Raw genomic sequence first — 20,938 nt, forward strand, 5'->3', positions numbered from 1 at the left:
TTCGAATCCTGGGCGCGGACATGGCACTGCTCATCAGACCACGCTGAGGCAGCGTCCCACATGCCACAACTAGCAGGACCCACAACAAAATATACAACTATGTACCGGGGGCTTTGGGGAGAAAAAGGAGAAAAATAAAATCTTTAAAAAAAAAATTTAGAAAAAACCAAAAAACTTCAGACAAAACTCTCTCAGAGTTATTTGTACTTGGAAGAAATACTCATGGAACTAAAATCTCCCTCAAAGTTCTTCCGAAGATATCCGTTCACCCAGCCATCTCCCAAGTGCTAATGGCAATCATATAAATTACTACATCTGTAAGCATCATCCTTTCTTCATTATCGACTTTCCTTCTTCTATAAGATTCAAATGACACCTTTTTTGGGAGCAAGAGGTTCACCAATAACTCTATTGTGAGGGCAGGTCTCCACACCACCAAGCAATTCTCTAACACCAGCTGGGTGTCCTACAATTCAACTCAAATCTGACACCATCAACCTGGGATCTGACGGGTCAGCTCCCACTGGTTAAAAGCTCTTAGAGAGACTGACCCCCTTCTCAACTTCAGATGCCAATTTCAAGTCCAGGTTGTCACCTATGCTTCAAATCAACTGGTTATAGATAAGAGGTGTAAATGACCCCTCCTTGGGTTTGACTAATTTGCTAGAGCAACTCACAGAACTCACAAACATTTTACTTACTAGATCAGAGGTCAGATGGTAGGACTGAAAGTTCCAGCCATCTAATCACAAGGTTGGGTCCACCGGCAACCAACCCCTATCCTTAGTTACCTAGGGGCTTTCCAAGTCACCTCATTAACATAACAAATGACCCCTGCATCACTCTCTTCACTTAGGAAATCATAAGGGTTTTAGAAGTTCTGTGCCAGAAACAGATGAAAACCAAATGTATATTTATTATAAATCACATTATCACAACTACACATATGATTTTACTGACATCACAGTCAAATCCAAGGTTTATCAAGGTATTACACAACAGAGACTTCCTGTACTATCATCAACAAAACATAAAACATGGTTATCATTAAGGATAAAAGATCCATGTTAATAATAAATTGAATATTATATTCCCAGTACAGCGTAGGATATTCTAAGAAGACTGGAAAAGATATTCTTACCCTAAAGGATCTTCTTTTCTGTCTCTCCATAGTAACAATAAGTTATTATTAATATTATTATTCCTTAGTGGGAGAAATGAGCACCATATCACCATAATATATCTTACCAATTTAGGCAAATAACAACTTAAGTCTCCTTGAGTGTTTTTCACAACAGGTGTTAAAATCTTCTTCAAAATGGCTCTGGCCTATTTAATTAAATGAACAGTCCTAAACAAAATTTAACTGGTTTGCTTTAAACAGGTTTAATAAAACCTGCACCCAAACCTCTCCCATAAGGTAGATAAGCTATATTAGAAGTATGCACGAATGTTTCCTAACAGTTAATACATTTCAGAAAAGTATCTCTACTTCCCTGGAGAATTCACACAAGACTACTAAAGGTGTTAACTTAAATCATTAAGCTGGATCATATCCAAATAGAGCCTAATTCAAAGTCATTTATATTTCTCTCTGGCATGTATTACACGGGATTTGGGGGAGAAGGGACAATAAGTATGTATACCTTCCTTACGAGACTTAGTTTAAATTTTAAGTTTGAATTCTGTAGAAATACTGGGTGACTAAATTGGGAGTCTGGAGAAAGGCAGTCCTAGGGGCCGGCCTGGTGGCGCAGTGGTTAAGTTTGCACATTCCGCTTTGGCGGCCTGGGGTTTGCCGGTTCGGGTTCCGTGTGCAGACATGGCACGCTTTGGCAAGTCATGCTGTGGTAGGCGTCCCATGTATAAAGTAGAGGAAGATGGGCATGGATGTTAGCTCAGGGCCAGTCTTCCTCAGCAAAAAGAGGAGGATTGGCAGTGGATGTTAGCTCAGGGCTAATCTTCAAAAAAAAAAAAAGAAAAAGAAAGGCAGTCCTAGATTGAAACTCTTCAACTAGCAATCAACTAACTATGATAAGAGTCTTTTATTTGTTTACAAAAGAAATCAACTGTTATCCATTCAAGTAGCATGGGTTCCATACTAATGCACAGCAGGAAAATACCAAATTAGTTCAAAATTATTCTGACCAATAAACAGAAATGCACTGAAGAGCATTCATGTTTATTGTTTCACTCAAGAACTGCTTTCTAATTAAAAGAAAAGTTTATAAGCTGGAATCACATTTCCAACATCCTCAGTCTTTTGCTACCACCACCAAATTCTCATACCCCAATAGATTTCAAGGTCCTACATATAGATTCATGACCATTTCTCTACCATCCTTTGAATAAAACTTTTATCCCCTGAAGACAATTTCTGAAAGGATCCTACTATTATCATACTTCTGCCATTCTTCCTGAAGAACAAGACAGCTACTAAATCAATAAGGGAAATAAAGACGTGGGAAAGAATAAAAGTGGTAGCCATGGAAGACCGGAAGAAGAAAGCAACATGGAAAACATACGTAGAAGAAATGCAAGCTATTCAAGATCCCATGATATCTACACAAACAAAATCACACACAACCCAGGGTCAACAATCCTCTACAAAAATACCAACACATTAAACAGTCCATTCTTATGGTTTTCCTAAATTCCTTCAGTTCAGATTGCCTTCCAACATTCTTTTTCCTTCTTTCTTTCAAGAACTAACTACAACTGCTCCCTTCCTTATGTATATTTTAATACATATACTTTAAAATGAACAAGTTGGCAAAAGCCATAGTTCAAAAACCAGTAATTTTGCATTTATCTGATTATTTGATTATCATTTGTCTCTTGAAAGACAGAGATGTCTCCTCCCCTGCCCCCTCTTCCTCATGGTTTCAGTGCTTATTGAATCACTGAATCCATCTTGCCACTTAGCACCTTTAAAAAAGTTGTTAAGGTTATCTGGAGACAAGGTTGACTCCAGATCAAAAGTTAAATCTTGATATAATTTTTGATCTCAAGTGAAGAAAAGGATGCCTTCCCCTTCCTACTGCAAAAGAGCAGGCAACCTCCTCCGGTGGGAAGAAGCCTTCCTAAACAAATTATTGCTAAACCTTATTACCCACATACAACCCTTTGATCAATAAAGATGACTCTTAAAAACAATGCTGAGCAAAAAAAGCAAGACACAAAAGCCACAAGTGCATTTATCTAAAGTTTTAAAATAGGCAAAACTAAATTCTATTATTCAGGAATGCCCACAGAACTATACCACCTATGAGGAAATGCAAGGATGTAATTACTATAAAAGTGGGAGGAGGGGGTACTGAGAAAGCACACACCAAGGCTTCTGAGGTGGCAGCAATGTTCTATTTCTTGATCTGGGTGACAGTCACATGGGTGTTTATTTTATAATTAGTCATTACACTGTACATTAGGTTTATATACTTTTCAGAATGTGTTGTATTTCACCATAAAAGAAAATTTCTTTAGAGTGAAACTGAAAACCTTCTCACCAATAATAAGACTTTGTAGAACACATCTCTTTTCTCTTGCTATGTAAATATTTCAGACATTTTCAAAAAATATCTCAAAAACTACAAGAGTGCTGCCTTCCAATAATTCTGTACACCATTACTTTCCCTGTGGATTACACAAGTAAGATGGTATAATAATTTAATAATAAAACCTTCTTAAATATAGTATATTTTACTTTACAGGATTTATTGGTGTCTTAAGACTAGGCATGAACCGGTAAGAGAGTAAATCTTAAAAGTTCTCATCAGGGGGGGCTGGCCCCATGGCCGAGTGGTTAAGTTCGCGCGCTCTGCTGCAGGCGGCCCAGTGTTTCGCGGTTCGAATCCTGGGCGCGGACATGGCACTGCTCGTCAGACCACGCTGAGGCAGCATCCCACATGCCACAACTAGAGGAACCCACAACGAAGAATACACAACTATGTACCGGGGGGCTTTGGGGAGAAAAAGGAAAAAATAAAAATAAAAAAAAAATGTCTTTAAAAAAAAAAAAAAGTTCTCATCAGGGGCTGGCCCAGTGGCGTAGTGGTTAAGATTCCGCATTCTGCTTTAGCGGCCCAGGTTCACAAGGTTCGGATGCTGGGCGTGGACCTACACACCGCTCGTCAAGCCATGCTGTGGCAGCATCCCGGAGGACAACTGGCACAGATGTTAGCTCAGAGACAATTTTCCTCAAGTAAAAAGAGGAAGATTGGCAACAGATGTTGGCTCAGGGCCAGTCTTCCTCACCAGCCCCCCTCAACAAAAAAATATGTTAAAAAAAAGACAAGCCAACATATACTCTAAAAAGTCCTTCAGGCTACAGAACTCTGGGCCTACTCTGAAAGTTTAGCTTCCACCTCGCAATTCCCTTAACTGGAATGGTTTAATACTTCCAACCTCATTACTATGAACTTTTTACAGACAAAATAAATCTAAATGAAAACAACATTCACTTGGATTCCATCATCTTTTCCTCTCATTCAGCTATTCCCTTAAAAGCCCCATCTCTGAGAATTCCCTAGTCATTTAGGTTTAAAAACTTCAAGCCATCATCAACTCTTCTCTCTTCCCTACATCAAAACAAACAAAGTAATTAGCCATCATCCAAATAGTGAGTTTAAGTTAGCTAGAGCACAGATTGTGCCCAGGAATTTTGAGAGGCCAATATGTTAAGACTTAAATCGGAGCAGCTGATTAAAAAACATAAATTAAATGGAGGACACTTTCATTTAAGCCTGCCTTGGAGGCAGACGATGCAGTAAGAAGGACAGATTTTGGCGACAGGCAGACTTGTATTATTCAAACCTTGTGGGGAATACTGAATTGAAATATATTTTATCTACAGAAATAAAAGATATTACCTTATCTCAATTCTAAAATCTAAAATAGTTATAAGACACTATTAAAACTAAGTGTCTACTGCCATTTAAAACATATATTACAGTTACTCTGCAACACTAAGTTCCACAGAAAGAAAAAAAAAATGGTCACAGATGATATGGTCAATTTAATTCGTGTACCAGTCATAATTCTACAGAAATTTATTTATTTAAAAATAGTACACACTTGACAAATGTAAAGGCATTCACCAACTTATGTACAGGGTATATTCCAAAATATGTTTAGATGGGTTTCATTTGAAACTATAAAAGCATTTTTCCAGGGCCGACCCAGTGGCATAGTGGTTAAGATCTGAGTGCTCCACGTCAGTGGCCCAGGTTCACAGGTTCGGATCCTGGGTGAGGACCTACACCATTGTCAGCCATGCTGAGGTGGCAACCCACATACAAAATGGAGGAAGACTGGCACAGATGTTAGCTCAGGGTGAATCTTCCTCACCAAAAAAAAAAGTATTTTTCCAAAGAATTAAAATTCCAAACAGTGGTTAGGTTTCCTGGGAAGTCTACAAATGCCAGTTAACCTACATTTACTGCAAATATGAGAGCCTCTGCCAGTTGCCTTTCTCTCTTCCAACCCTTACCCTCACCTAACACACACTTTTTTTTTTTTAATCCTATGATATTGCCACTTTCTATCAACTTCCAAATCCCTGGAAATTAGTCATGGTCTGACGTAGGTGAAGTGAGGACAAAGAAACCTTCTCAGAAAAGATAAACAGCTTAAAAACAAAAAATATCCACCAGAATCAGGTAAAGCAAATAAAGGAGTGAAGAGGAGTATTAGGTTAACCATTTATATTTTTTTCCCTGTTAATAGTATTAATTTGGCCCATACATCATATTCGTGGGTCCTATATTATTTGAAAATGCTCTCCTTTTTTCCTATTTATTGCAGGGATTGACAGAAGCCATTTTGCAATCATACATAAATTAAGCATTACATCTGGATAAAACATGGCAAAGAAAGAGCACGAATAAGACTCAGAGTAAGCAACAGGCTGACCAATAAAAGGCTTCTAATAATTCAAAAGAACTTAGGAGTTTCACATAAATTAAGACTTAAAAAAAAAATCAATACCCTTCTAATATCTTCCGAGTTTCTTCTGAGACATCAGATTCAGCCAAGTGAAGCCATTTAACAGGCATAGGCTAATGCACTGACTTATGATGTACTCAGCTAAGTTTCTATCCAAAACCTAGAATGATTGAATCTAGTTTTAACCTGCAGTCCAATTGAGGATGATACAGAAACAGTATTTATACTCATTATGTTCAAGTATTATAGTAACAAACGCTATCCAGAAATAAGAGATCCTCTTTATCATGAAGTTGGGGAACAAAGATAACGTTCTTCATATGACAGTGAACAATGCCCTATCAGTGTGTACAAGCAGGACTTAAAAGCAGTAACGTGGGGCTAGCCCCACGAAAGTTCGAATGCTCAGCTTTGGCAGCCCAGGGTTTCACTGGTTCAGATCCTGGGCGTGGACCTAGCACCACTCATCAAGCCATGCTGAGTCAGCGTTCTGTATAGCAGAACTAGAAGGACCTACAACTAGAATATACAACTACACTGAGGGGCTTTGGGGAGAAGAAGAAGGAAAAAAAAAAAGACTGACAACAGATGTTGTTAGCTCAGGGCCAATCTTTAAAAAAAAAAAAAAAGCAGAAATGGACAAATAGAAAGATGTGATAAAGTAAAATAAAATACTACCTGTAGAACCTAGGTGTTGAGTATGAGTGTTCACTATAAAATTCTTTCAACTTTTCTGTATGTTTGAAATTTTTCATAATATAACAATTTAGTAATATACAGATCTGTTGAATTGTGGAGTGCTTTATAATTCAGGTTAACTGCAGTTTTGTCTTTAAGTTTTCAAAGTAAACAAACAGAAAAAATATGATTCAGTCACTTGAGAATATTAATCTTTCCATTATTTCTGAGAGCATGTATGCATTGATGAACACTAAGACATTACCATGAAGAGAACTTTTAACACTTTCTCATATCCTGAAGCACTCAAAACTTATTGAGAACGTAAAAATAAGAGAAAGATTAAGTATACACAGGCCAGTAAGTTTCCCCACATTAATAATACTGGGTCAGAGCCTATACTGTACGGGGTGGTGCAGTCTTACCCAAGTTAGCCCTCAAAACATGAAAACCCTAAAGAGAAAGAAAAAGTTCCAGAATCTTTGCTGACAGATCCTACTCCAGGACCTATCATATGCTTCATGAAACCCATGATTACTACCTATAGGAGCCACCGCACTTACCCCAAATGGGAGCAGATCCAATCCAGCAACTCAAGGCACTCCCTGCACCTCCTCCCTAAGTGTTCTTATAATTTAGAATGATCTCAAAAGCTCAAGGCCAGAAAAATTTTAAATTACAATGAAATCAGTGACAGTATACCTGTTCTGAAGTGCAGCTGGACTGCTGTTGCTAACGATTCCACAAAGTGACTTTTTAAGATTTGGGGATGTTTGTGCTCTAAAACTGGTTTTGTTACCCATTTTGTCTTCTTCAGAACTGAGGTCAATAGCCTCTTTTAGTCATCTGCAAAGTGAAGAAAAACATGGACACCTCAAAGTACAGGAAGTAGTCCCCAACTTACAAACAGCTTATGTTCCAAAGGTTTATCAGTCCTTTGAAAACATGTTTGTACTAATTAACCTATTTATACCACAGTTTCTATGAAAAGGTGCATTTCAAGTTTCAACTCCAAACTGCAGCTTTCTAACCTGCAAAAAGGCATCAGCTAAATGCAGCCAAAACTCAAGGCTCAGAGAATTCTCTCTCTAGGGCCCTAAGGAGAACCCACTACCACCCGTGCAGGCAGAGAAAAGGGCAGCTCTCCTCACACAGAGAGCTTTTACATTGCCTCTGTAGGAAAAGCTACAATTTAATAAGAGAATGATTACAGAAAAGGTACTTGGTTAATATAATGTAAAAGTATTAATAGTTACAACAAAAATAAACAAACTACATTTTGCTCCAGATAAAAAGACAAAATTAGGTGCTATTAAATTAGTTGGTCAACCAAATGTATCTCAATTACAGACAACATGTTCTCAAACTGCTTCCTCATGTGTGATCAACTCAACTGATAAGAGAGGAAATTACTACAGTGAAGTGGTAAGGAGATCATCACCAAAAATGGTTCTAAATTCTAAAAAAGTGCAGCATACTTTAAAATTGAATAAACATATTCAACATCATATACCACCCCTTATAACTGGTAAGTTTTATAAAATAACTTGAGTGACAAATTTAAAAAACAAGTATAACTTTGTGACAATGAGTCACCTTTGGCAGCTAACTAAAGTCTTATACAACCTAAGAACTAACGTAAAATTTATAGATATAACTCACAATCAAACAAAGAAAGTAAACTTTTCACTAAAAAGACTTCAGAAATGAAGCTAGTAACAGAAACATGAAAAAAAGAGATGGGGGAAGGTCAGAATAAATTGGTTTGTGGACACAGAACCTGAGAGGAACATTTAAGTATTATTAAAGGCTCATGTCATTGCTACATGTTAAAACAGTAATCTGAGAGACTCCCAAACTAGTCCAACACTAGGGTGTTAGATGGTAGATCAGTCAAAGTGCTGGTACTATTAGTAGCTTTGAAGGAAAACTACTTCAAAAATCCAAAGTAATAATGACAGGCAAATCTACACCTAAGCTCCTTTTTAAAATTTTTCAACAAGAATGGATTAAGAATGCAATGCCTAACTACTGAAGATCTTCAACAAATATGAAAAGAAATAAAAAATGAGCAAATAAGGGATTTTTTCTTGTCTGAAACCTACTTCTCTCATTAAGTCACCTGAACTAGACATTAGATTTATATTGGCAAATCTCTGTTCACAATAAGAGATAGGGACAATTCCTTTATGATAAAAGGCTGTTTAGTACTAATCAGAATTATCTAACATTATGAACAGAAACATTTAATCACAAATATATTAAAATGTAAATATTAAAACTATCAGTAAGCAGAACACCTAAATTAAGCAGGTCTTTAAGAACGAAGAGGTGCATATACATTTAGATTAGTGTATACAAATTATAATTCAAATGTTATGCATTTAGCTAAAGGAAAATGTTTCTGAAATGTGTTTTTATAGACATTTTCATGCGGATAAAAAAGGTTTATGCTCTCTAAGTGTATTCTCGAAACTAGAGAAAGAAATCAACTTTTCATTCTTTGGAACACTTGAAAAAAAAAAAAAAGGAATATTATTTGTGAAGCAACCCAGTAAGACTTTTCATGATTACGATACTCAATTTTAGTAGTACTCTTTGGCTGACTTGAGGTAGATTTCTAATCTTCCTTCAAAATAAGGAAAAATGACAAAACTGTCTCATCATTCAGTTTTGAATTTTTCTACAATCCTTAATTTCAGCCTCAACATCACTACTAAACAGTATTCGGCCTTCCGTTTGTAAAGATGATACTCTCTGGGAACATTATTCACAATTTTTGTTACCCGTAATGTTTGCCCAGCCATACACTTCTGCTGTTGTAATGTGAAAAGACAGAACTTTCTCTTTTCATGTTGTTCAGTAAAATATTAGCAGTTTTCATTTTCTGGTTCCAATTTCATTTTTACCTAATTTGCATAAGTGTTTCTAAGCTAAGAATAAGAATACTGTAACTAGCTAACAAAGCTTCACGGTAATTTATTCTCTTCTGTGATTCCAAGTAACATAAAAGTTATTTTTTAAAAAGTGTTAGGAAAAAATGAAAACCTCTAAAGTGGAATTAAAACGTTTCACGGAAGAATGTCACAGTAGCTAACTGACTACCTAAACTGAATTCTCCATGAGTGGGCCCCCCTGGTGTTCCATAGACGAGGCACTACCAGTTTTTCTATTCATAACATAACTTTAATCCAACATTTGAATATATGGTAACTCACTCCCCAAAATATTTAATACCTATATATTTAGTAACTCTCAAGAAGATTCTCTTTCTATATTTCAAATGATAAATATCCTCAAGTCTACTTAAGTCTAATTATAAGCAAGATTAACTCAAGGCTGATAGGCCAGCAAGATGAATTGAGTTAGTTTAAAAGGCATACGATCAAGCAGAAAAAAATGAAAAAAAAAAACCAAACTCAGATTGGACAAGTTGGAAAAAAAAATAAAAGCAATCTTCCTATCTGGATAACTCATAGCCCAGTCTGCCGTCTAAAGTAGCTAGTGCTCTTAATGGAGTAATTCCCAAAAACATCCAGGTCAGTTCCTGACACATGTGCAACTTCGGTAGTATAATCCAGGGCTTGGCTCCTCGTCACCGTAGGGCCGTTTGTTCTCATCCACAAACCTTCCTGCAGAGACCAATAAAGGAACTAATGCAATGCTTTCGGATCTCGTGCATAACCTACCGAGGGTGACAGTTGGGCTAACAGACTAACGATCTTGCTCTAGAAAGCGACCCGAGATAACTGTGGAACAGTGAGGCGCTGAGTGCACTTAAGGGCCTTGGAAAAAGCCACTCTTGAAAATATCTAATGTTAAATAAATAAGAGTCCCCAGCTTTCAGATCACTTTCAGGGATACCATTTCCTTTGCCACAACACCTCGCTCCCTCTCTTTTTCCCTTCTCGTATAATGAGAGCAAAAGGAGACACGGGAAAGGCGTACGACTGCGAGGCTGGCACGCAGGGCTCCCGCACCTCTGGGCTCCCCTCCGACGGCAACAGCGCGCCCCGGGCCGATCCAGCCCAACCACAGAAACGCGCCCGCAAAACGCAGGAACGCGAACGCCGCGGGCGGCCGGCTGGGTGGGCGGGAGTCCGCAGCGAGTCGGCGAGGAGCGACCTGCGGCTCCCGGCGTGGCCACTCCGGACCCTGCGACCCGAGCCCACGGCGAGAGGCTCCGTTCGCCCTCGTGGGGGTCGTCACCCTCGCCCGGCCGGGCGTCGCGGTCCCACTCGGGGACCCCGACGCCCCGCCTCCGGCTGCTCGGGGGAAACTTCGCCCCCAGGCAGGGGGCGCGCCCGGAGCTCCGGGAGCCGCGCGCTCCGCCGGGGCGCGAGCGGGGCTCGGGGCCAAGTCCGGGGAGAGCGGCGGCGGCAGAGGCGCCGGTCCCGGTCCCCGTCCCCGTGCCCGCGGCGGGGGAGGGGCGGCGGACACTCACCAAGGGTCGAACTCGTGAATGATGCTTTCGAAGCGAATGACGGCGAAGAGGCGCGAGCTGAAGCCGGCCAGCCAGGCCAGGAAGAGGATGGTGAAGGAGAGCAGCGACTGCCAGCCGGCCGGCTGCGACAAGCCCCCGGACAGCCCCGCGGGGGCCGGCTTTGGCGGCGCCACGCCGCCCGCCGCCTTGTGCGCGCACTGGGCCCCGGGCCCGTGGTGGCCGTGCCGGCTGTTCCCCAGGGCCATGAGGCCGCTCCACGGGGACGAGTTGAGGGACGACTTGTGCTTGCTCTCCGGGGCCGAGGGCTCCGCCATGTTGTGCCCCGGCGGCGGGTCTCGCTCCTCGCCGCCGCCGCCGCCTGGTGCGAGGGGTGCTGGGCGGGGACCCGGAGGAGAGGAGGAGGAGGAGGAAGAAAAAGGAGGAGGAGGGAAGAGCGCCGCGCGCTCCCGCCCTCAGCGCCGCGAGGCCGGGGGACAGCGGGTGGAGGCGGCGGCGGGGAGTCTCCGCCTCAGCAGCGGCCGCGACCGCCGCTCTCTCAACTCGGATGGCCCTTGCGCCCCACTAGCCATCCGTGTCCCCAGCGCAGCTGCGGCAGCGGCGAAAGCCGACGGGACGAGGGCGCCAGAGAAGGAGAAGCAGCCGACGGAGGCGGCACCACAGCTCGGAGCAGCAATGACATTCCCCCTCACACCCGCCGCCCGCCCCGCCGTGAGGAGCGGGAGGAGGAGCCCCCTGGAGTCCGGGCGGAGCTCAGGCTACCTCTGGCTCCGCCCCCGACCCAACAGGAACTGGCTCTTCCACCTGTCACAATGCGACAGGTCCGTTAGGGGGCGGGCCTAGGCCCGCGGTGCCCGCCAATAGGGGGAAGAGCTGGGGCGGGGCTTGGCCCACCCGTTCTCCCCCTCCCCCTCCCGGCCTCGCGCCCCTTCGCCCGGAGCGGCCGTGCTGCGCGGCTATGGCTTCATTGTCAGTTGAAAGACGCGGTTTCGCGCGCCTGTGTTGTCGGCGAGGAAGGGTGCTAGGCGGCTCCGCTCGCTCCATGGAGCTGAGCCGGGCCGAGGGGTCGGGAGGTGGTCGAGAAAAGTGGAGCGGCCTCCGTCAGAATCAGTTTCAGGGAGGCAGGGAGCGTAGCGCCGAGTGGCCGGGCACTCGCGGGCTCTCCGCGGTCGTGACTTTTAACCCTCTTTGCGCGGAGCGCCCGCCACGTGACTGAGCGCGCAGGCGCGCTGCGCCAGCCCTCCGCGCGTGGGTCTGGCCGGCAGGGCTCCGCCGCGGGACGCCCCGCGGCCAGCGCAGCGCACGAGCCGCGCTTGTTGGCGCCGCGGTCGGCCCCGCAGGCTGCGAGAGAAGACGAGTTTGCCGGCGCTGGAAACTCATCGGAGCCAGCCGACAATCCCCTAGCTCGAGGAAGACTTAGTGGGTCAGGCGAAGGGCGACTTTCTCTCGCTTTTTTCAATTCTTGCATTTTCCTAGTTGGAAAAATAATGTTTGTTCACTGGGAATATGGGCAAATGCAGGAATTCATTGTTAACGGCTGCATACATTCCATCAAACGAGTGAAACTATTTAACTTTGTATGGACTTTCAGCTGTTACCCAATTCTCTCTAGGAAATGATAACGGACTGAAGATACTGTACAAGAATTTTTGCACGTCTAGGTCGTATGTTTATACCTTCCTCCCCTTCCTCACGTCCCCCCCCCCCCAAAAAGAAAGTGCTGCTGAGTAGACTAAACTCAAGGCAAAATGAGTTTAAACATAAGTGGAGCAGTTGGAAGACTAGAATTGCTTTGATATAAGCCCCATGAAGGGCACAGAGCTTTCAGTATAGTCAACACTCAGTAAATGGTTAACTTTTCGTGTACATTAACAGTTAATTGTCCATTTTGTTAGGCAAATAACATCTGAACTTAAAAGCACGTCTTCGCGTAGTATTATAAAGGTACTCAATCATTTTCTTAAGTCATCAAAAAATTAAACACATTTGGAAAATTTAAACACACTTAGAAATTGTGTTTCAATAGTAGATCTTTTCAGGGGCTGGCCCAGTGGCCGAGTGGTTAAGTTCGGGCGCTTCGCTGCAGGCGGCCCAGTGTTTCCTTGGTTCGAATCCTGGGCGCGGACATGGCACTGCTCGTCAAACCACGCTGAGGCAGCGTCCCACATGCCACAACTAGAAGGACCCACAATGAAGAATATACAACTATGTACTGGGGGGCTTTGGGGAGAAAAAGGAAAAAATAAAATAAAATCTTTAAAAGAAAAAAAATAGTAGATCTTTTCAAAAAGTTAGGTAAATGAGCAAGTATACTTAGTTTGAGGTCGCTCTTTGAAACTAAGGCATCCAGCTACTCTTTTAACCTGCCAAGTGATAACTTTTCTCTCATTTCCTTACAAGAATAAATAAATAGTCTCATTAAGGAAAGAAGGGAAAGGTTTCCAGAAATAGACTTTCCCACTAATAATTTAGTGGTCAATATTTATTGAACATCTAAATTTTAATGAGAATGATGATAGAATATTAACTGAGCCCTGTTGTACGAGAATGGTGATGTGCTCTTTCTGAGAGCCCAAACTGTGTATGCTAAAATGCCAGCCCATAGAGTATTTGTGCCCATGTTCCATGCACCAAAGTTCTTTTTGCTGAGGAAGATGGGCCCTGAGCTAACATCCATGCCCATCTTCTTCTACTTTATACATGGGACGCCTACCACAGCATGGCTTGCCAAGCAGTGCCACGACCGCACCCAGGATCCAAACCTGCAAACCTGGGCCGACGAAGCAGAACGTGCACGCTTAACTGCTGTGCCAGCAGGCCGGCCCTATTTTGTGTTTTTATTTTAGTTTATTTGGCTGTTTCTATTTGATGTCTTTTGTGTAGATGCTCCTTATGAAGTTCTACATTCCCTTCTTTTGCTTCCTTTTTGGTTGTTTAATGACCAGAGTCCTGGTCTGAAAAGTGACAAGGCTTGATTTTAGTCCCGTTGTTGCTTACTAGCCATGTATCATTGGACAAGTCACCTGCATTGGTTGCCCTTTCTAAAAGTCAGTTGTTAATATCAAATGAGATAGCTTATCTCAAAACACTTTGAAAAATTGTTAAGGAACGTATGCAACCACAGGGCAGCAGTGAGGGTGAAAGCAGTGGGAAAAACGCCTGTTAGTCTTGTTCTTCATTCATTCAGTCACTTACTCATTCACTGATTCATCAATTATTTGTTGAGCTGCTCCTTTGTCCTTGGCCTCCAAGCTCTATGCAGGCACTGAGATGCCGTAGGGAACATGGGAGACGTGGTTCCTGCCCTCACGGAACTCACCAGCCAGCCCTAGAGTGCTGGGCATTGATTAAACCACCACATTGCTAAGTACCAAAATGCAATGTGACACAAACTATGGCAGAGAGAGACACGGAATTTGATCTGCACAAGATGGGAACATTACCCTGAGGCAGCAGCACTAGGGCTGATGACTTAGGGTGAGGATAAGATGGACCAGGGAAAGAAGAATGGAAAGAATTATCCAGACAGAGAAGCACACGCAGAGGCCATGCAGTGGGGCTAGGGAAGCAAGCACAAGGAACCCAGAAAAGGACCAGTATGACTGCAACACAGATAGTGGAATAATGTGGGATAGGAGTTGAAGAAATGGCTAGATAGCATAGGTTATGTTCAGGGGTTGTTTTTGTTTTGTTTTAACCTGAGAATAATAGGGAGCCTTAAAGGCTTTTAAGCAGGATGTGGTGTATGTGAGATGGAGTGAGAGAGATGATCAGATATATGTGTTTTGAAAAGATTACCAAGAGTGCAACACGAAAATCACGTTGGGGAGGGGACCAGTAAGAGGTCTCATCAGTCTACCCGTGCGAACATCTGAGATTTCAGAGGTCACTTTTGCGAGGAATGCGTTACTGAGGAACCACTAAGGAACCTATAAAAATAAATTATGACATTCTCAATTTCCAGCTCACCAACACAGAAAAATGGTTTCTAGTTTGCACATGGAACATAAATGTATAGCTTTGCCTCTCTGCACCTGAACTTCTTGATCCTGCTAGGTGCTTATAATGTCCTCACTGAGTTCAAAACTCTGGGGAATCAGATAATCCAACATAAACGGGACAGTATGATGAGCAGAGTCGGGGGGACATCAGGAGCAAAGCAGACGGTGGGCCCAGACTAGGGGCTTCCGAGGGGAGGTAGTATTTGAGCTGAAACTTGAGGGATGAGTAGGAGTTTGCCAGACACACCAGGAAGAGGGATGGGGGTGGATTCCAAGCAGGAACAAGAAAGTCCCTGGAAGTAATACCCAAAGTTTAGTATTAATGAGAGTGTGTTGGGAAATGAGGCTGAAAGAGAGATAAGAGCCGTGTTATTGAGGACTTGTCTGCCTGGTTAAAGAGTTTAGATATTAACCTTTAAGCAGCTGGGAGCCACTGAATCATTTTGAACCACAGTAAAATGGTCAGACCTGGTTGATGGAAACAATTTTTTGACAGCAGTGTAAAGAGTATACCGGAGAGGGTGAGAGTAGAAGCAGGGGGACCAGTAAGGAGGCATTTGCAGAAGTTTAGGCAAGAGAATTGGAGAACTGGATGCCAAAACTGGGACAGCAGGGCCCAGAGAGGAAGGGATAGATGGGAGAGGTATCAAGAGAGTGGGATCCAGAAATTGATGGTGGGGGAGAGATAGGGGAAGTGGAGGTGAGGATGAGTCTGGAGTTTCTGAATTGGCCGTTTGGGTGGGAGGTGGTGTCACAGAAATGGGGAGCATAGGAAAGGAGCAAGTTTGGAGGAAAGATGATCAGATCAGCTTTGGACATGTTATGTTTTAGTCTCTTTAGGACATCCAAGAGGAGTTGGCTCTCGGGCACTTAAATAAAGTGATATGATGCTCAAGACAAAGGCTCTTTCTGGGAATAAAGGTTTGGGATTCTGTGGCTATGGATTCAATTTTGGTGAAATGAAATTTAGAGATAATGAGAGAAGGGTGGAGGATGGAACCGTAAGGAACTCCCAAATTAAGAAGCTAGAAAATGAGCCTACAAGGGAGCCCAAGATAAAGCAGCCAAAGAGTAGAAGAATCAGCAGAGTGATGTCCCAGCAGCTAAGAAAGGGCTATAAAGTGAGGCCAGCAGTGACAGAGTGCAGAGAACTGAAGTGTGACACCGTTGAAAAGTGTACCTTGTATTGGCAACCAGGAGTTCGCCAGTTACTTTAGCAAGGTCAATTTTAGTGAGGTGGTAGGGAGCAGAAACCAGATGGCAGTGGGTGAGGAGGGATTGGAAGCAAAAGATGTGGAGGCAAGGAGTGCAAACCACCCTTTCTAGAAGTCTGGCTTTGAAAGCACACGGAGGACCAGGTTAGAGAAGAAACGGCAAAATGACAGATCCTCAGTCCCTGGCATTTCCCACTGTGGTCAAGAAAAGATTTAAGTGATGATAATGTGTCTCAGGAATGGCACAGGTCTGAGAGAAAGTTTCATCCTTCCTGGAGGAAGAGAAACAGCGTGACACATACTCTTGTATGGGACACACCAAAGTAGAGAGCCGTCAGAGTCTGGCATATAATTGGCATTTATAAATATTTGGTGACCAAGAGACTTCTTGTCTCTTGTGTTGTCCCCTTCTGACAAGCTTTGGTCAGAGTACCTGCCTGGTGACCCATAGCACCAGTGGAGGACAGGGAAGCAGGGAGGGAGAAACTGAGGAGCTTGTGAAATCCCAGGTCTGCTGCCTAAAAGCACTGTCGTGTGGTGGTTTAGAACATAGGCTGGGAGACATGCTGCTAGGGGTCAAATCCTGACTCTCCTTCTGAGTTACCTGGTCTTGGTGAATTCCTTCACCTCTCTGGGCCCGGGTATCCCACTCTCTAAAGTGTGGATAAGGATTGCACCTTCCTCTTAGGGTTGAAATGAGGAGTGAATGAATCAATACATGAAAAGAACTTCGAACAGCACCTGGCACAAAAGAAGCATGCAATACATCTTGTTTTTGGCAATATTACTGGGACTACTTCTAGAACAATGACAGGTGGGCTATGAGACTTCCCTCCCGGGATATCCTTAAAAAATTCTCCATTGACCGGAGCCTGTCTGAATGCATCTCTGTTTCTTTGAACTGGGAAGTGCCTGCCTCAAATCAGCCACTACTTAGGAATGCTGTTTCACGGAAATATCTGCTGGATAAACTAGCGGGCAGCTAAGGTGGGAAGAAAACCTCAGGGAGTGGGTGTGGTAGGCAGCTTCTAAAATGGCTCCCAGTGATCCTCGACTCCTGGTATTTGTACCCTGTGAATCCCCTCCACTTGTGTGTGGGGTGGATCTAGCGACTTACTTCTAACAAACAGAATACAGCAAAAGTGATGGGATGTCACTTTCGAAATTAGGTTATTAAAAACTGGTCTCTCCTCTCCTGTCTTCTCCTTCCTCTCCTTTTTCTCCTCTCTTTCCTCTCCTCCTTCTTCTCTCTCTGTCTCTCTCAGCTGTCACTCTGAGGAAAGCAAACATTCATATTGTGAGAAGCCCTACATGTCATGGAAGTTTTGTCTCGGGCCAGCAACTTGCAGGGACCTGACGCCTGCCAACAGCCAGAAGAGTGAGCTTAGAAGCAAATACTCCCACAGCTCAGCCTTGAGATGACTCCAGCCCCATATGACACCTTGATTGGCATAGTGAGACACCCTGAGCTAAGCTGGGCCCAGATTCCTGATCCGTAGAAACAGTGAGATAATAAATGTTTATTGCTTTAAGCCTCTAAGTTTGGGGGTAATTTGTTACACAGCTTGAATAACTAATATAATAGGAATAAAGAATACAAGATTTATCAGCAATCTTTCTCATAATTTTCCTAAGAATATACCTAAATAACCTGCAAGGATGAAAAGAAACAACGCTACTATCACCACTTCATCATCCAAAGAATGTTCTAGGGCACACACCTCCCATAAGGTACTTTGGGAGAAAAAAAAAGTTTTCCTGGCTGAAAAAATCCACATGGTTTACTTCCCCCTTAGAGATTTATGATAAACATTACCATTCTGCATGCTCTGGAAAGTCCTGCAGTGACTTGATTTCACCCAGCATGGCCCAAGCCTGTTTGACCCTAGGACCTCTTTTCCTCATCATGTTTATCAACAGACTGTGAAACACCTAGTCCTAAGACGTATTTTGGAAAACAGTGCATGAGATTAAAGTTGACACTTCAACTTCAGCTCTAAAACTGGAAGGGCCTTTCATATGGAAGAACCCTGGATAGGTAGTTGAGAGTTGGGTAAGATCTTGCCAGTAAGTCAAGTAACTTTAGGCAAGTCACCGAAGCTTCCTGCATGTACCTATAAAGTAAACAGAGCATCATTATCTTAAATGCTATACAGCTCGGCAAGTCTAGGAGGTCCTTCAGTGTAACCACAGAAGAGGAATCTAAGTACCGTGCAGGGACTGCGCCTGTCCTTTTACTGCTCTAGTGCCAGGTCCTAACTCTGGGTTTGGCACATAGCAGTAAATATGTACTGGATAAATGACTGAGTAAGTGAGCTGAGGTGCACTGCAGTATTATATTTTTATTTTATTTGGTACATACAAGTTAATAAAATGTCTCGGTAAAGTTAGTCCTTTTTTCGAAGTTGGTGTAGTCCCAAGTTCCCATGGGGAAATTTTCTATGCATTTAATGGAAAAGTTCAAATGAAAAAGGGGTGAAGACAGTGACTCACAGCATTACAAAGTCAGGCAATAGGTAAGTGCTGCAGGGGAATATGGAAATAAATAATACCCTCCAATTTATGATCCAACAAAACTGAAGTCTGCCACTTTTCCTGTAAAGGGCCACACAGTAAATATTTTCAGCATTGTGGGTCATACTGTCTCTCGCACCTACTCAACTCGTGGTAGCACGAAAGCAGCCATAGCCAATATGTAAGGGAATGGGAGTGGCTGTGTTCCAACAAGCACAGCCACACCACAGGCCGTAGTTTTTTGACCCTTATGGTAGAGGAATAAAATGTTTACTCAGATCTAATCTAACTCAAAATCCATTATGGGGCAGAGAATTTTCTCTACCGTGAGAAGAGAGAAGAGCTTGCATGTGGGCAATAATCAAGGACACTCATGAATGATTGGCTTAGTCTTAAAGAAGAGATAGGAATTTTACAAGTGAGATTTGGAGGGTGGAGAGAGTGCATTAGAAGCAGAGGAAAAGGAAAAGTAAAGCCACGTAGTGAATACTTGGGAATGAGCTGGTAATCGAGTTGAGATGCATTATCACATTTTATCTTTATTTGCTACCGTTAAAACAGTGGCACATTCCAGTCTTAAGGCTTCAGGTCATATAAAACAAGTTAATTTTCTGTTTTAGTAATTCTGAAAGTTCACATTTCTGTGTCTGCTATCTCACGGGTTCCAAAGAAGGAAAGTGAATCAATTAGGTTTGTATTTGGCTGCAAGTAACAGAGAGGCTGAAGGACAATGACTTCAACAAATAAATGTTTATTTTCTCCCATACCATGAAGTCCAGAGAAAGGTAGTTGCTGGTATTGATTCAGTTGCTCAAGAATGCCTTCAGGGTTTCATGTCCTTCCACTCTGTGCTGGATTGTCTGTTGTCAGTTCATCTTCACCCCCTTCTATGGTCACCTCTGCATTGCATAGGAGAAGCTGGGCACTACGTTTCCCAGATCCTCTTCCCTGTATGGTTCCATGTTAGAATTTGTCAATGAGTAGAGTTTAGTCAAGATTTGGAAAACAGGAAAGAAGGAAAGGTGGTTCCAGACAGGAGGAGAAGAATGAGCAAATGTAAGATTCACAACATCTTTTTTTTTTTTTTAAAGATTTTATTTTTTTTTCCTTTTTCTCCCCAAAGCACCCCCGTACATGGTTGTATATTCTTCGTTGTGGGTCCTTCTAGTTGTGGTATGTGGGACACTGCCTCAGCGTGGTTTGACGAGCAGTGCCATTTCTGCGCCCAGGATTCGAACCAATGAAACACTGGGCTGCCTGCAGTGGAGCGCGCGAACTTAACCACTCAGCCACGGGGCCAGCCCCCACAACATCTTTTTGACTGCTATGAAAACCACTTAGATCATTGTCATAGAGTAAGACAGCTTACTCTATGGGAGCTTTTTTAATGAGACTTGGAGCAGTTTCCTAGAGAGCTTTTCAGAACTACCTGCTTCAGTTCTTCAGGTTAAAGTTTTCAAAGTCTGCTTCCCTTACCCTCACCTTCAGGCAGCAACTTCCCTGATCTTTATTCTCTCTGATCTTCCAACATTCATACAAGTAATTATTCCTATATTAAACTCTTTATTTCTGAAATGCCTAGAGTACCTCTGTTTTACTAATTGGACCCAATAATACACATTCAATTCCCTTAGTATGTTGGTTTTAAGACTGTTGCCTCACTATTGTAAGATAGCTGCTGAAGCTCCAGACATCACATCAGCATTTGAGGCAGAATGTCAGGAGAAGGGGAAGTGTCAATCACGTATGTCTTCATTTTTTAAGGAAAACAAAAGTTTTCCCAGAAATTACCTTACCTGACTTTCCCTTAGGTCTCATTGGCAAGAATCCACCACCCCCATTTCCCAAGCTCATATTGACTATATTGCTCCAGGGCTCCAGCTTCACTTCTTTAGGCATGTCTGGCCTTCCTGAAGCTTAAACAAAAATCCTGAAATTGGGTTTCAGTAACTCTGATTGGCCTGACTTAGATCATGTGCCAATTCCTGACCAAATGCCTTGGTTAAGGGGATGAAAAACACTCACTGGTTTAAGCTACCCTGGAGCTGAAGTTTGAGCAATCCTACACAAATCTTACTTGTAGAAAATCTGAGGTACTGTTACAGAAAGGAAGCAGAACTGGATATTAGGGAGAAAAAACTAATTCT

The 20,938-nt window shown here is 42.8% G+C and overlaps 1 protein-coding gene across 2 annotated transcripts in view; it reads right to left on the bottom strand.

Moving 5' to 3' along the window:
• STT3B (STT3 oligosaccharyltransferase complex catalytic subunit B) overlaps positions 1-12,247 on the bottom strand; it is a 112,117-nt gene extending 99,870 nt beyond the window's left edge. Inside the window, exon 1 of one of the 2 annotated variants that reach the window (XM_070575903.1) lies at positions 11,066-12,247. In XM_070575903.1, the coding sequence (XP_070432004.1) occupies positions 11,066-11,379 (314 nt within the window). In that variant the 5' untranslated portion in view covers positions 11,380-12,247. The remainder of the gene's footprint in view (positions 1-11,065) is intronic. The other variant, XM_070575901.1, reaches the window with a different exon arrangement.
• Positions 12,248-20,938: the final 8,691 nt, after the last annotated feature.

The sequence above is a fragment of the Equus przewalskii genome, chromosome 15 (genome assembly GCF_037783145.1).
Source record: "Equus przewalskii isolate Varuska chromosome 15, EquPr2, whole genome shotgun sequence".
NCBI classification, from domain to species: Eukaryota; Metazoa; Chordata; class Mammalia; order Perissodactyla; family Equidae; genus Equus; species Equus przewalskii.